At 35.3% G+C, this 15,977-nt stretch overlaps 1 protein-coding gene across 1 annotated transcript in view; it reads left to right on the top strand.

Annotated features, from left to right (window-relative positions):
- Nxph1 (neurexophilin 1) overlaps window positions 1–12,293 on the top strand; it is a 299,276-nt gene extending 286,983 nt beyond the window's left edge. Inside the window, exon 3 of the mRNA XM_074064671.1 lies at window positions 9,698–12,293. Within this exon, the coding sequence (XP_073920772.1) occupies window positions 9,698–10,459 (762 nt within the window). The 3' untranslated portion in view covers window positions 10,460–12,293. The remainder of the gene's footprint in view (window positions 1–9,697) is intronic.
- Window positions 12,294–15,977: the final 3,684 nt, after the last annotated feature.

The following is a 15,977-nucleotide window of genomic DNA, read 5'->3' as shown; positions in this document are numbered from 1 at the left end:
TGACAGAAAGCCAGAGCTGGAAAGCTTCCTCCTTCTCCTACTCTTGTTCTTTCCAGACTTCTTGCCAATTGGATGCCCACATTCAGGGTGGGACTTTTCCTCTCAGTTGCTATCCCATATGCCAGTGGTCTCTGGAAATGCCCTTGCAGACACACCAGAAATGTGTTTTACTAATCGCCTGGATATTTGTCTCTCAATCCAATCAAGCTGACAATCAAGATTACTCTCATCACATCCATTCTCTTGGTTCCTTTTGAAGTATAATCTCCCCGAATTTACTGGGTTATGGAAGAGGCAGAGAATTTCTTTTATGCTTTTCTACTTATAGAGCATCAATTTTAGCAGAGAGAAATGGTGTGTTTTGCTGCTATTTTTGTGGTTTTGCTTCGATTTTTTAAAAAAAAATTCATTTTCAATTTTATTGAGGTATAATTGATAAAAATTGCACATATTAAGGTATAAAATATGATGTTTTGATGTATGTTTGCATTATGAAGTGATTGCCACAACTAAATTAATTGACATACTCACAGCATGGGGATATGGCTCAAATGGCAGAGTGCTTGCCTAGCATTTGCAAGGCCCTGAGTTCAATACCCCTACTGCTAACAGAAACAAAATGAAACAAAACCAAACAAAAACCCCCAAAAGAAATAAACAAGAGCAATGAAAATATATCCAGGATATCACACAGTTAACTAAAGTCACTATACTGTGCCTTAGAATTATTGAACATATTCATCTTATAACTGATAGTTGTTCTCTTGCCCAGTGTCTTGCCATTCTCCTTCTTCCTAACCCTTGATGACTAACATTCTACTCTCTTTGATGGTTTGACTTCTTAGGTTACATCTAAAAGTGTAGTCATTCAGTTATTTTCTGTCTCTGGATTATTTCACTTAGCATAATATCCTCTAGGTTTATCCTTATTGTTGTAAATGATGGGGTTTTATTTTTCTTTAGGCTGAATAATCATTGTGTGTGTGTGTGTACATTGTACATTTTTTTAATCTATTCATTCACTGAGAGACATGTGGGTCAATTTTTTATCTTGACTAATATGAATAATGCTGCAGTGAACATGGGATTATAGGTATCTATCTTTAAGACACTTATTTCATTTCCTTTAGATATACTCCTAGGAGTATATCTAATCCAGCTCCCAGGAGCTGGATTAAATGATAGATAGCTCTATTTGCAGTTTTTTTTATGATTCTCCATTTTCTATAATAGCTATACCCATTTGAAATCCTATTAATAGTAGACAACAATTCCCTTTTGGCCACATCTGAGTCTGTTAGTACTCCTAACAGGGTGTGTGGGAATATCTCATTGTAGTATTGATTTAGAGGAAATGATGTGTGTGCTATAGAGTTTCACTACAGTAGAAAGAAGAAACATAGAGGAGATTAACCAATTGGGTTATAATACATATATATATGGAAATGTCACAAGGATACTTCATGTGTGTGTCTCTTAAACAAACAAAAATGTCATTTTTTTTCCTTTATAAAATCGGAAAACAGGAAGGCAGAACAGGTCCTTCCTGGGGGCGGGAATTGGAACCAGTGAGAGGAGGAGGATGTGGGGAAAGAGCGTGGGTGGGTGAATATGGTGGAAATATTGTGTAGACATATATGTAAATGGAAAAATGTTACCTGTTGAAACTGTTCCAGGAATGGGGGAGGGAGGGTAAAGGAGAGTGATGGAAGAGGTGAATTCAAGTATAATTTATTTGATATATGGTAAGAACTTTTGTAAATGCCACAATGTACCCCCACCAAGCACAACAATTAAAAAACAAAAAATAATAAAATAAAACTGTACCTTATAACATAACTAAGATGTAATTCTTTTACTTACCAGCAGTGATCCTGTACAAACTCAACTTGAACTTCCAAATTTTTCATCCATAAGCTGCAGTTATGTGTGTGTGTCTGTGTGAGTGTGTGTAATGAAATACAATGGCATATGTAAAATACTTACTGCAATGCCAAGGACATAGTGTGCTCCTGACCAATAGTAGTTAATATTATGCATCAGATATTCAACATAGCTAATCGTAAAACTACTAAAATGAAGTTGTAATCATAGAGCAAGACCATTTTGTTGACTAATTATTCACTGAAGAGCAGTGTTTTTAAGGATCAGGTTATTTAAAATTTTTGTTTACCTTAAAGTATTCAAACATTTGATGAAATAAATACCAAAAATTCAAAGCAGTCTTGATGTTATTTAAATTGAACAGTAATAGATCAACTGTAAGTTCAGCAGGTTGGTAGAAATTAAAAGCCATCTCATTTTTCTTTTATGAAAAATATGTACACAAATATCCAGAGACACTTCTAGTAGGAGGTGGTACATAGAAAGGAGTGAAAATTTCAGAAAGTCAGAGACCTTGTTAAGGTTGGAGTCTACTTGAGAAATGGTTTACTCTCCCAAAATGCTGCCTTTCAAAAAAATTCTTTTTTGATACTCGGTTTAAGATTCAGGGCTTCACACTTGCTAGGCAGGTACTCTACCACCTGAGACAAAGAATCATTTTATAGAGAGTAAATCAACTTGATTGGAAACCAGTAATGAAAAGATATTATGTCAAGCAGTATGAAAGGATGGTTGTAAGACACATAAAGAATATACTAGATCCAAGTGTGGTAGCTCATTACCACTCACACTTTTACCATCCGATGGTCATTTTTATCTGGCTGGACCCATTCTGAGGTTCTATACCAGATATGTTTCCTTGATGTTATATACAAGTTTTATCTTTGCTCAAGGTTGAAGAAATACCCCTTCCCTTTGCTCCTATTTTTGGAAATTCTCAAAAGAAACAAAATTTAAAACGCATATACCTAATCATGTTAAAAATCATGAATCTCAGTATTTCTACTTTGTGGTAATGGTGATATTGAAATAGAGAACCAGTTCATTTGGAATGAACATTGGAAAATTATAATCAATTAAGAAATCCATTTGGTGTTTTCATTGTAATATTATAGAAAAATTATTCAAAGAAAGAAAGTTTTGCAATGCGTTGCCTTTTTAGAATTGAGTTAATTAGAAATTGCCAGGTTTTTCTATTGTGTAGTCACCTTTATGTCATAGTCTCCACTACGGTGATTAGTACTCAGATATAGTAACAGCAAAGGAGCTTTAAACAACTTTTAGAAAGAAAATCTTAATATATTTGTAAAATGAACAGTTGGGAGTGTACAGGTTTCACTTTTTCACTGATACTGTTTATTCAGTAAGGCTTGATGTCTATTTTAAACTTATGTGTATGTTTATTTATTTCAAAAATGAAAGCTCTTAAGATGTAAAGCAATATGACAGAATAAGAAAGGCAGTGATTCCTGATTGAGTCTGGGAGTAGGTGTGTTAAACTGTTTGCTCTTCTTTTTCATGTTGTGTGATCTCTTCACCACTACTGATTTCCAGCTTCAATAAGGTCATTAGTAGTTTATTTCAAAAGTCAAGAGACTTCTTTTCAAACACTTACGCTAGTAGTCTTTTACTTGGAATTTGGATTCCGTCCATGTTTCACACTTCTCCACCCTATTCTCTTAGTTTCTACAATATTATGTTCTTTCTGATATCCACTTTTCTCTCTGCCCAGTCTGGCTCCTCTTCTATATGTCCTCAAAGCATAGGCATTTCTGAGATATTGTCACTATCTTTTTTCTGTATAATCCACTCAACCTGTACAATACTATCCACGAATGCCTCAAAATAAACATTGCCTTCCCTCTCATTTCTGCAGATCTTCCCACCTTTATTGTTACCTTTCTTTTGGATAGCATCATCAGAATGACTTTTAGACACTAACCACCAATGTCATCATGAGATTTTATTTTATTTTATTTTTCAGCTAACTTTCTTCCTATTTTTCTCTGCCACTGCTTGGCTCAGACACACTTCATTAAATGAAATATTGCAATTAGTTATTTAACTACACCTTCTTCCCTCAAGATTCCTCTCTACCAACACATCCATTTAGTTCCAGTCAGTGATTCTTCTAGAGCTAGGATGACCTATTGAAGACAAAACAAACCAAGGTTTAGTGTTTCTCCATTACTTCTAAGATTAAGATTAAATCATAAGCAGGACCATTATAATTTGGGCACCTAGCCTACCTCCTGCAAGTTCCATCTACCTGCTTCTCCTCTTTAGCAAAGTTCCTGAAGTTCAGCAGAAATTTCTTGCTCTTTCTCTCTCTCTCCCCCGCCCCCGTTTCATTTCATTTGAAAGTAAAATGTGTATGTATATATATTATGGTGTTTTGATAAATCTGTGCATACACATACAACATACGTATATATGTATACACACACTGTGGAATGGCTCAATCATGCTATTTAGCACATACATTACCTCACATATTTATTTTGTGGTGATCTCCTTAGCATGACTTCACTTATACATGGATTATAAAAAAGGCAAACCCATAAGAAGAGAGTAAGGAGAGTAAGTGGTAGTTACCAGAGACTGAAGGGGAGAGGGAGTAGAGAGATGTTTATCAAAAAACACACACTTTTAGTTAAATGGTAAGGAGCTATTTTCCACTCTTATATTTGATATGTCCCTTCTCAACCCTGCACTTTTGCCTAGTTTTGCTCCTTGTGTTAGGAAGAACTCCTCTGGACAGCTTTCTATTTGGTGAACTCCCAAACCTCTTTCATCTCCCAGATCTAAGGACCTTCTCTTCTGTTATGCCTTCTCTAGTTTTGAACTTTGACTAACTTTCAGAATATTACAGATGGTGCTGCACCATCACACTGTGATTTGCTTAGTTGATCTCCCCATTAGATTGTGAACTCTTGAGAGCAAGATACATGTATCAGTTATCTCTTGATTTCTTTATTTAACTTCATATTAGAAGAGTCTCACTACATATAGTTATTGAATTAATGAAGTAAAATTAATTGGGATTATTAACAGTAAATGAGTCTAGGGACCATTCTAGGGACCCGTCTTGTCTTTTCATGATTGATATTGTTTTTTGGATATTGCCCTACTCTCTTTACGCTAAGTCAGAGGGAAGGGAAGAGACAATAGGAATATTCAAGAAAAGTGTTGACAATTAAGTTGGGTTTATTCTGAACCCAAACTGAAATGTTCAGAAGTCTCTTGACTCTGAGACCACTCAAAGCTTTTCATGTCTCACTACTGAAGGCAGTACATTTATTGCATTTGGTAGCTGAGCTTTTTAATAGCTGAACTTATTCCCCTCCTTTGTCACCTGGAGTTTATCTGTTCAACATTCCCTTTTTTTAGGCTGTCACAGCAGCACTTTCAAAATATATTCCTTCTTTCTTGTTACAAAATTTCAGTACACATTTTATTAGAGTTCACATATGTTCATGATTTTGCTAAGACACATTTAAAAAGTGTTTTATTTTGGTGAGAACACTTACCTTTAGGTCTACCCTTTTAACAAATTTCTAAGTGTACAATTTAGCAATGTTGGCTATAGGTACAGTTTTGTGCAACAGATCTTTAAAATTTATTATATCTTGCTTAACTAAAACTTTAGGCAAATTTACTCTCTATTTCTGCCTCTCCAGACCCTGGTATGATTTCCTTTTTATATATTATTTGTTTTATGTTTATGGTTATGTCAAAAGGAGATTTTCTTGCAAAGGGAGCTTTTAAAATACTATTGCTAGCTGTTCATTTACCTGGTGGAATTTAGAGGTAAAAATGTCTGATGATGATCACAGTTAGAAATACTAATGTTGAACACTCACCAGGTTTGAGGTACTGTCTTTGGTGATTCAAATGGAGTGCTCTATTTAATCCTCACAACATTCCTGTGAGGTATTATTCTCCTCATCTCCAGAAGAGAAAAATTAAGTAACTTGTGCACCTCACATAGCTGTTAAGGATCAAGGCCCTGTCTGGGATTTAGGCAGTCCGACTCTGGTTCCTACACTCAAAATCAGTACTGGAGTGGAAAGTATAATTTACAAATAAAAAATTTATATTCCACCTGAAAGTTAAAGGTTTGTTTGCATCTTTCAGTCTTAGCATCTTTTTTGAATAGTTTGGTTTTCTTCCTTTAAATCATATACCCCACTTCTACATTTTTCCCTTTTCATCAGGGAAGCTGATGATAAGTTTCACTCTAAATATTCTTTCCACTTCTTCTTTTGGGGAAATTTCATCAATGCTTTGCTAGCCAGTGCATCATGGAAGGATCTTATTATAGCCCTGTTTTGATGTTGAGATACAGGTGTTAAACCACTTCCAGATGCATCGCTGAACTTACTCTTCTTGCAACCCAAACAATGGGGAGCTATCTAGTTGCAAGAAAAAATCAGAGGACAATATGCATTTTTTTTTACAATAAAGCATAAATATAGAGCTTATGATAGAGACTATGCCTTATAATTTAGCAAGTATGGATTTGAATGTTTAAATAATCAATCAGATTTTATTAAAACAAAACAAATGCACAAAATCCCACAATCCAAGAAATTTATACTACTATTACCAATTATTGTTAGTTTTCAATTTTTGTCATAGCAAAATAACTGGTTCTTTTTTTTGTTTTGAGGTTATGGGAATCAAACCTAGGGTCTTACACATGCTAGCTAAGCATTTTTCCACTGAGCTAACATCCTCAGCCCCAAATAGTATATTTTAAAATGCAACTAATTAATTCAGTGAATTAGCAGGAGAATTTGAGTTGTTTTTATTATTTTTGCAATTATAATGGAATAGCATTAACTATGGTACTATATGGATTACAGTTTGCATAAAATAATAATAATTATCCCATAGTGGATTGACCTTATTATCAGTGACAGAGGATAAGTGGGGAGTTTTGTTTTTTACCTTACACATTTGTATGTATAGTACCCCTACCCTAAATACTAGTGCTTTCAATTTCATTCCTTTATGATATAATACTTAGTCCTTTTTAAAAATTACATTTGCTAAAACAATCATTTTGCTATTCTCAGTAATTTATACTGTTTGAATGTGATCCATTTCTAGAATTGTTTGGCATGATGAGAATCTGTAAAGACAGGACAGTTTTAGTGCAGAGGATAGAAGAGAGATGCCCTTGGGAGGGTTGAGCAGACATTAAGGAGGCATTATTTGTAACCAAAATGAAGTTTGCAGCAGAGACAACTTCTCAATTCCTGATATTTTTCTACAAACCAGAAGTGGCCCATCTGATATCCATCTTGATTCCATTCCATGGTGTTTGTTCATCTTGGTAGGTGATATGTTTAAAAGTTTGAGGACTGACTGCGTATGTGCATGAGACTCCTTTAGATATGACTGTGTTACCACTATAATTTATCTATTCTTTCCTAGACTCATCCATGTGTAGGAGGTGAATCACCATAGGTCATCGTAGCATTTTTCTCTCCTTCAGTAACCTCTGCATACAATGACCCACTGCATCTTTCCATGAAGGCATCACTATTGCCTTGGAGATCACAGTTGATGCAACAGGAGGCAGGCTAACTGCATGAAATAATTGATTTAGCTCTTGTAGTAATCTACCCAGTTTTCAGTCTTGGCATTGTAGGGTTTATTCATGTGATGTAAACCCATGATTGAACCACATTTTGTCTTACTTCCCATGAATTTATGTGGGAATAAACTTGAAGGACTTCTTTTCTTTATTTTGGTGTAATTGGGATTTGAATTCAGGGCTTCAAGATTTCTTACTTGCAAAGCAGGTGCTCTACCACTTGAGCCACAGTACACTTCCAGTTCAACTTGCAGAATTTCTTAAGCTCAGCATTACTGAGGATAGACCAGCTTTGGTCAGTATTATTTCTTAGATGGGAATGGTTCCATACCACTCACAGTGTCTCAGTTTGAACCAGACAAGGAAGAAACTGCTGGCTGGCAGTGAAGAGAGCTCACTGATCTGAAGGCGTTTGCAAAAAGGGAAGATGACAAGATCTAGGAGACTTTGTTTTAGCTTAGATTACTAAGACTATATGCATTTATGTTTCGGGGAAATCTATTCCATCCAGGTAGGAAGCATTTAGCTGTATTATCCAGGGCAAAGTACTGCTAGGGAAGATCTCCATATTTTCCATTTGGTGGGCTTGTTTCTCTAAATGTCTTTGGAGATCAGTTTAGGACTCATAACAATGGCTAAATTTATTGATCCCTTCCTATGTATTAGCTACTATCATAAAAGTTTCACACGGTTTAGCTCATTCAATCCTCATGGCAACCCTATGAGGTAGATGTCATTATTATGTTAATTTTGCAGAGACAGAAAACTGAAGCTGAGAGAGGTTAAATAATTTGACCAAAGGTGCAAAGCGTAGAAGTGGCAGAGCTGGGAGAGAAGCAGGGAGTCTTTCCGTAAAGGTCATGGTCTTGCTCGCCAGAGATTGGAATAGGCTTTCTTCACTTAAGTGGTTGATGAAAGGATATACTGAGGACAAAGTTGTATTGTAACAAGAGGCCTATAAAACTAAGTGTATGGAGGGACCCAAAGAATGTAGTTCCAATCCCTGATGGGTCTGACTTTAAAAAGCTCTCTGGGAATGACTTTATTTTGGGAAATTTGGGAGACTGGAGCAATGAGGCTGTGGAGTGGTTATTAGGCTCATGTCTGAGAAAGGACTCAGAAGGTTCTGGATTAGTTCTTTAGGGGCTTGACAATAGAGACTTATTGTGAAACGTGGCCTTTAAAATGGGCATCTGGGGACTCCTTTTAACAGGCTGGCCCTAGAGGAGTGAGTCCATATGTTACCTGGCTTGCCTGCATTGACTGCTGGTTCCTGTGGGTCCTGGGTTGTCTTCACTCCTGTCTTCCATATTCCATGTCAAAATGAGAAGCTGTTGCTTCTCTTATGCCAATAAGGCCATGGGATACTGATTCCTCTGAACCTCTACTTAGGTGGGGAACTAATTCTTCCCAAAGGAGTAAACCTGGGGTCTCAGAGAACAGATTCTGAATGCGATTCTCACAATCTAAGCTAAATTCCTTTTGACTGTGTTTGACTTGCTTCTGTAGATTGACAAATATCTATAAGACATTGAATATTGGATATCTTAATTTATGTCCCTTTGCCTAGACCACATTTTAAGATGAAAAACATGTAAGATTAAAAAAAAATGTGCCTTAACTGATATGCCTGCTGCTTTTTATTGACAGATAATAAACATATTATTTTGCTTTGACCAGTTAAAATATATTAGTCTTTTTGCAAAACTTATTTTCCTAATATTACTGTTGCATAGGCAATCAACTCCATAGAATGTCAGTTGACATTTCTGAGAATCCTGTAGTTTTAAAGCTTATGATAATTTTGAAGCAAGAAAAAAAATAATGATTTATAAAATTTTATTTCAAAAGTGGACTTTGTGCTAAGAAGTAAATAGTTTGGTTTATGCTTGAATTCAATTTGGTTTTCTCATGCTGGGTGGCCTTTTCCTCCATTAGTCAATGTTTTTATATAGATCTTTAGGTTATGTTTAGTGGTTTTTGTCCACCCACACCTCTATTCTTCCATGGTTATTTAAAAACAAAAGTGGTGTTTTATCACATTTGAATAAATATTGGCCAGATGCTGAATGCCTTTAAAACAAACAAAATCAAACAAATAAAAAACCCAAATAAGTGTCATCATTTAATTCTGAGTCTCTGAGGAAGGGATTAGATCTCTGTTTTGGGTATAGAGATGTAAATGCCATTTTTCTGTTCATTTTTCAGGTCACGTGTGCCAATTTAACTAATGGTGGAAAGTCAGAACTTCTGAAGTCAGGAAGCAGCAAATCCACACTAAAGCACATATGGACAGAAAGCAGCAAAGATTTATCTATTAGCCGACTCCTGTCACAGACTTTTCGTGGCAAAGAAAATGATACAGATTTGGACCTGCGATATGACACCCCAGAACCTTATTCTGAGCAAGACCTCTGGGACTGGCTGAGGAACTCCACAGACCTCCAAGAGCCTCGGCCCCGGGCCAAGAGAAGGCCCATTGTTAAGACGGGCAAGTTTAAGAAAATGTTTGGATGGGGTGATTTTCATTCCAATATCAAAACAGTGAAGCTAAACCTGTTGATAACTGGAAAAATTGTAGATCATGGCAACGGGACATTTAGTGTATATTTCAGGCATAATTCCACTGGTCAAGGGAATGTATCTGTCAGCTTGGTGCCCCCAACAAAAATCGTGGAATTTGACTTGGCACAGCAAACCGTGATTGATGCTAAAGATTCCAAATCCTTTAACTGTAGAATTGAATATGAAAAGGTTGACAAGGCCACCAAGAACACACTCTGCAACTATGACCCTTCAAAAACCTGTTACCAGGAGCAGACCCAAAGTCACGTATCCTGGCTCTGCTCCAAGCCCTTCAAGGTGATCTGTATTTACATTTCCTTTTACAGTACAGATTATAAACTAGTACAGAAAGTGTGCCCCGACTACAACTACCACAGTGACACACCTTACTTCCCCTCAGGATGAGGATGGACAAGGGGGTGAGACTGAAGCCGGAGGAATTTAAGGTCATATGACAGGGCTGTTACCTCAAAGAAGAAGGTCACATCTGTTGCCTAGAATGTGTCTACACTGCTGCTCTTGTCAACTGGCTGCAAATAATGCTAGTGGAAAACAATCTGATGTAATTTCTGCCCAGTCAGCTTCATCTCTCACTACAGTTATAAATCACCACAGATTTTAAAGTCACACTTGAAGACATGCTCTCACATATAGAGGTACACAAGCACACATTCATGTACATTTCAGCTTGCATCCGTCATGGTTCCTGTTGAGAGGGCTTTCACTTGTCTGACTCATAATGGTTTAGGGTATACTATGATCAAACAAAAGGATTAACTAGACAGAGAATGTTTCTAACACTCACTGTTGTGGAAACCTCTTTTTAAAGTCTTGAGTCCATGCTAATCAATAATTGCCACTCATGCATTCCTACTGCTTGGAGTAGCTGTACTGGTAAATACTACTGTAGGAGTATATGCTTGTTAAAATGGAAAAAAAATGTGTCTTTAGAGCTCAGTATTCTTTATTTTATGAACACAACAGTGTAGTAACCTTTTCGAGCATAGAGTAGGCACATTCAAGGTGATCCAAGATGGCTCTTTTTTCTAGGGAGGGAGCCTGTTCTCAGTAAAGATGAGCAAACATTTGGAATTTACATGTGGGTAGACATGGGAATAACAGCTTTCATTGCCAACAATGGACATTTGTGAAGTAGAGACCAGCTAAGGCTGTTTAAATAAGTTCTGATCGTTAGATAAAAAGGGAAATGCCTGGCAGACACCATGTAAGTTATAAGTGTCTGTCTTATCTTTACTACACATATTGTAACAAATTCAATATCCTAGTCTTCATTTGTATGAATGGTTTGTATTGTACATAGTTTAACCAAGTGTTATTTGAGCTGCTTATTAATATTAAATTGTACTTGTCTCTGCTTGTTATTGGTTAAAAAAGAAAAAAAAAAGGATCTGAGGAATCCATTTTATCAATGTAGCCGTGAACTCCATTAAAAAGACAAACTTAATGTACAAAGCATTTATTCAGCTCAAGTATTGTTGAAAGCTATACATATACAACATTACACTGTCTGTATTTAGATATTTTATTTCTGGACAAACAAAGTGTACATAAAAATAAAACACTTAAAGTTGAGTTTCAATATGTATGTGTGTAAGATGGTGATTTAAGTGATTCTGACAGGAAGAATGTGCAGAAATACAGTCATGGTTTTGTATCTCATGCCTTTAAATTTAAACAGAATTATCTAAATTGCTATTAGTGGCCCAGTCAAAACAACTTAAGTTTTTCAGAATCAAACTTGAGAAATAATTGTGGCATACAAGGTTGCACACATTTTTGGCTTACTATCATGCTAGCTATTCAATAATACCCCCCCAATCAACAAATGAGGTCTCCTGAATTAATTGTAACTAGTTAAATTTCTTTCACTGCTCAGAGTCTTTACTTGTCAAGACTGAAGTGAAGGTAATATTTTTTCGTTGGAGGAAAGTCAAGATATTTGAAGACTGTGGCTGAATTTCCCTAATTCCATTATAATGGCTCAACTGAAAAAATTGCAAGAGCAGTAGAGGGGTTCAATGCTCATTTTATCTGTAGCAGATGGAATCAAGTTATATATATAGCATTGTTTATGGACATTAAACTTTCTTTTAAAAAATAATTTCTCTACACAATCCCGGTAAAATAAACAGATGAAGAAATGTGGAAAATCACCCATTTTTAAGTCATGAATTTGCTACTGGGACGTAAAGGACAACCAAACAAGCCAAATTAAGAACACTAATCCATTCTCATCTTTCTTTCATATTTCTTAGGGTTAAGTCTATTTTCATATGGGAACAAATAGGAATACTATAAGAAAGACCAAACAATGGATTCTATCATGAGAATCTAATAACTGATTTGATTAAAGAGGATATTCAACTGAAAATCAAACATACATCATTTTGCTAAATGTCAGTCTTTCAAAGTCCTCCAATATATCTGGACAATCATTTATATCAATGTATGAATAACTTTGTCATGACATTTAAACACTAATGTTAGAACAGTCTCCCTCTGGCAGAATAGTAAGAACTTTGCAGTTTCCAGCTGATGGACACATTTGCCACAGACGAATATTATTATTCTGGAATTTATCAACATGAGCAATTAGTGCTTCAATTTCTACCCCTTTACTCTACTTCTAAATGCCCCTAATGAAATAATGCTTTCACATTTTTAATGGCAGCACTGGGGTTTGGACTCAGGGCCTCACCCTTGCTAGGCAGGTGCTCTTATGGCTTGAGCCACTCCACCAGCCCTCTGCTTTTATATTTTTATTACTGTATAGAATTCAGCAAGCTGACATTCAATTACTTGAATTGGTTTCTGTAATTTTTCCTAAGAAAAAAACCCTAAAAAACATGTACCAAACTTCTGATAAGGATTTCAAGTTTTAAAAAAATCTGAACTTTTAGGACTATTTTTCTAGACCCATACATATATTTTTTTTTCTGGACCCAAATTCCTACATCATCCACATCCTCGATCTACAATATAGAAGAATCGTGAGGATATAGAAGTTTGACATGAAATAACAATTTATTTGCATCTGATATTGTCTCTGTTTTAGGCAGAAAGACCATCAACATGAAGGTTCAAATGTTCAGATTAAAAACTTTGTTATATTAACTGGTTGCTTCAGCAAACAACTTACTTAAGTTTTAGCTGTGTTTAAGAATGCATTCATTATTTGGAAAAATAAACTTTAAGCAGAACTAAGGAAAAAAACCTCTATAATCTTAAAAATTATTACACATCTTTGCTAAGATAAAAGAAAAAATACCCAAATGGGACTAGAACCTGATGAAAATGAGGTTTTGTCAATTACCTATTGTTTTCTTCAAGAATATTTTAGCAAATTGAAATTATGAAAAATGATGAATATAGCTTCTTGCTTCATTAAAGAAAAGTGATACAGTACTAGTTTACCTATTTATGATGAAAATAATTATGATATGGTCTCAATTGAGCACTTTTGGTTCCATGGCTCTTGGGAGTATTTCTCTGCTTGAGTAGAAGGGGACTTGACATCTAATAGTTCATGCTATAGTTCTAAAAGTGATTATTCTAAAAGTAATCGAGATATCTGTTAAATGTAAAACTGTAGACTGAGTCTTTAAGTTTCTTACTTCAGCAATAAATTGTTTTACCATATTTTTTGAGCAAGATAGATTTAAAAAATCATGAGAAACCTGAAAAAGTGCTTCCTTTTCTCTTTTTTCCCTCACTGTTTTACATGTAGGAAGCAGCCTAAGCAATATAAACTGCTCTTTGGAAAAGCAATAGGCATCGCCACCATCAGCTTTGAATGTCAAGTTTTAGCCTGGAGCAAGTACAAATGGCTATTTATAAACCTTTGAGAGACTTGGTTGATGTACCAGTTTCAGACACTTTATTTATCTTACTCTTAATCTATTTATTTATTTATTTATGTATTTATTATTTATCTTAATTTTTATTCAAATCATATGAAAATCAGTAGATGCATTAAAAACAAAACTTTTTAAACATAAATTTACATGAAATGATTACTATTTACTTAGTTTGTAGGTGACAAAAATTGAATTCATGTATAGACAATTCAATCCTGAAATACTGATTGCTAGGTCAGACTTTTTTCTGGAATCCCATAATATAATCAAAGAATGATGCAGAACTTGAATATACAGGGAAACAATTAAAGATAGTGGTATATCATGGAGTTTATATCTTATAGTAGAAATATTTTAAGTAACAATAAAATAATAAAAATTTTAAGTAACATCTTTTCACTGGGATGGGAAATGAATAGAAATCTCATTGTGAAAGAGCTTTAGTTATGATTTGTCTTGTGAGCAATCTAGAAAAATGCCCTAAAATTAGCAGAGCAGTAGTGTCAAGCACTTGGGTAAGTGCCTCAAGTTTGACCAAAAGAACATTAGTAGTTACAATTCCGCATGTGCAGAAAGATGCTTTTTATCTCTGATGGATTGTAGGATGGCTGTAAAGCTCCTAGGGATGATGGTGCAGAAAGATTAGAGACCTGTTGGTGGCTGAAGTAGCTCATGCCAATCGAGGCCAAGTGTCTTTTCCTCAATTTCTAACCTGTGAATTAGACATACAGATCTGCTCACATTCTTACCTGGAAGTGTTGGTTTTAAATTTTCTAATCCTATGAGAGATATTCACAGGCAAACCTAAGATGTTATTACACTTTATCATCAGGTTCCTTCAGTCAAACAAGGGAGTGAACTTGGTTCTTGTAATTGTGATTACTTAGGAAAGTTGTTAGAATGTAACTATTATCAAATAAGTACTTTAAAAACTCCATAAATGTTATTGTCTTTGCTACTACCAAAATTCACCTTGTTGTTTCTCTGAAAGCTAGTATCAGTCTTAGTATTAGACAGCTGGAGTGCCTGCCTACCAAGTAAGAAACCTGAGTTCAAGCCCCAGTACCGCTACCAAAAAATCGCCACAAACAAACAACCTCCCCTAAAAAATACCCTAAGATAGTTTCAGTATTAAAATTAACTTATTTTTTCCATTTACTAACAATGCTCAGTAGTCAAGCATGGTTAAATTTTTTAAACAGTTTAAAAATATTTCATAAACTTTTAAAAAGAAGTAAACAATTGCTATTTTTGTCTTACTACATTCTTCAGTCAAAAGAGAAAGGGTTGCAAGTCCATGACAATAGCTAGTATCTATTGAATATTAAAGGATGAACCTTTTATGGAGCTAAACAGTTCTCATGTGTTCTTTTGCTTAAACATTACAACTTTGAGGTAGATGCTCTTGGGCTCCCATTGCAAGAGGTTGAGACTGATGCTTAGAAATGTGAAACAACCTAGCATAGAAACAGAAAAACCTAGCAAATAAGGCAGCATATTTTAAGTGGTAGATTAGGAGTCAAATCCTATCCCTAGACCCCAGAGACTTTTAAACTGTTTCTCCTCTAATTTTAAACAGTACTGAAGTGCAGTGAAAAAAAAAAATTTCTACACAGGTATAGTACATTTAATATGAAAATAGGCTTGTTATCATATGGAAAAGAGATGAATAATTCACATAGTCCATTTTCTTTCCTTTGGCTGTTTGCTATTTCTCTTATGTGTTCAGAACTCCTCAGTGTCCCATAGCAAGTTCCAGTCCTGACCCCTGCTCAGGCAGAAACCAGCTCCAATTGCCCCTGCCAATCTACTAGTTGGCAGCCTGTGCTGTTCTCCAAACTACTGTTAGTGAGCTTGTTTATGATTTGGGGCCAGAGGTGTCTTTGAGCTTGATAAATATGAGAATTGTAGGCCAGGGATGAATTGCTACAGTGCAATTCTGAAAATTACTCCTAGATTCTGATATAGGAATCTCATTTCGCATCGATACTGCTGTGTGTCTAGGAAACTTTCATTAATACAACTTTAGCTTCGCTCAAAAATGG

The sequence above is a fragment of the Castor canadensis genome, chromosome 2, assembly GCF_047511655.1.
Source record: "Castor canadensis chromosome 2, mCasCan1.hap1v2, whole genome shotgun sequence".
Taxonomy (NCBI): Eukaryota; Metazoa; Chordata; class Mammalia; order Rodentia; family Castoridae; genus Castor; species Castor canadensis.
Note: the sequence above shows the minus strand (reverse complement) of the source record. Positions and strands in the feature narration are given on the sequence as shown.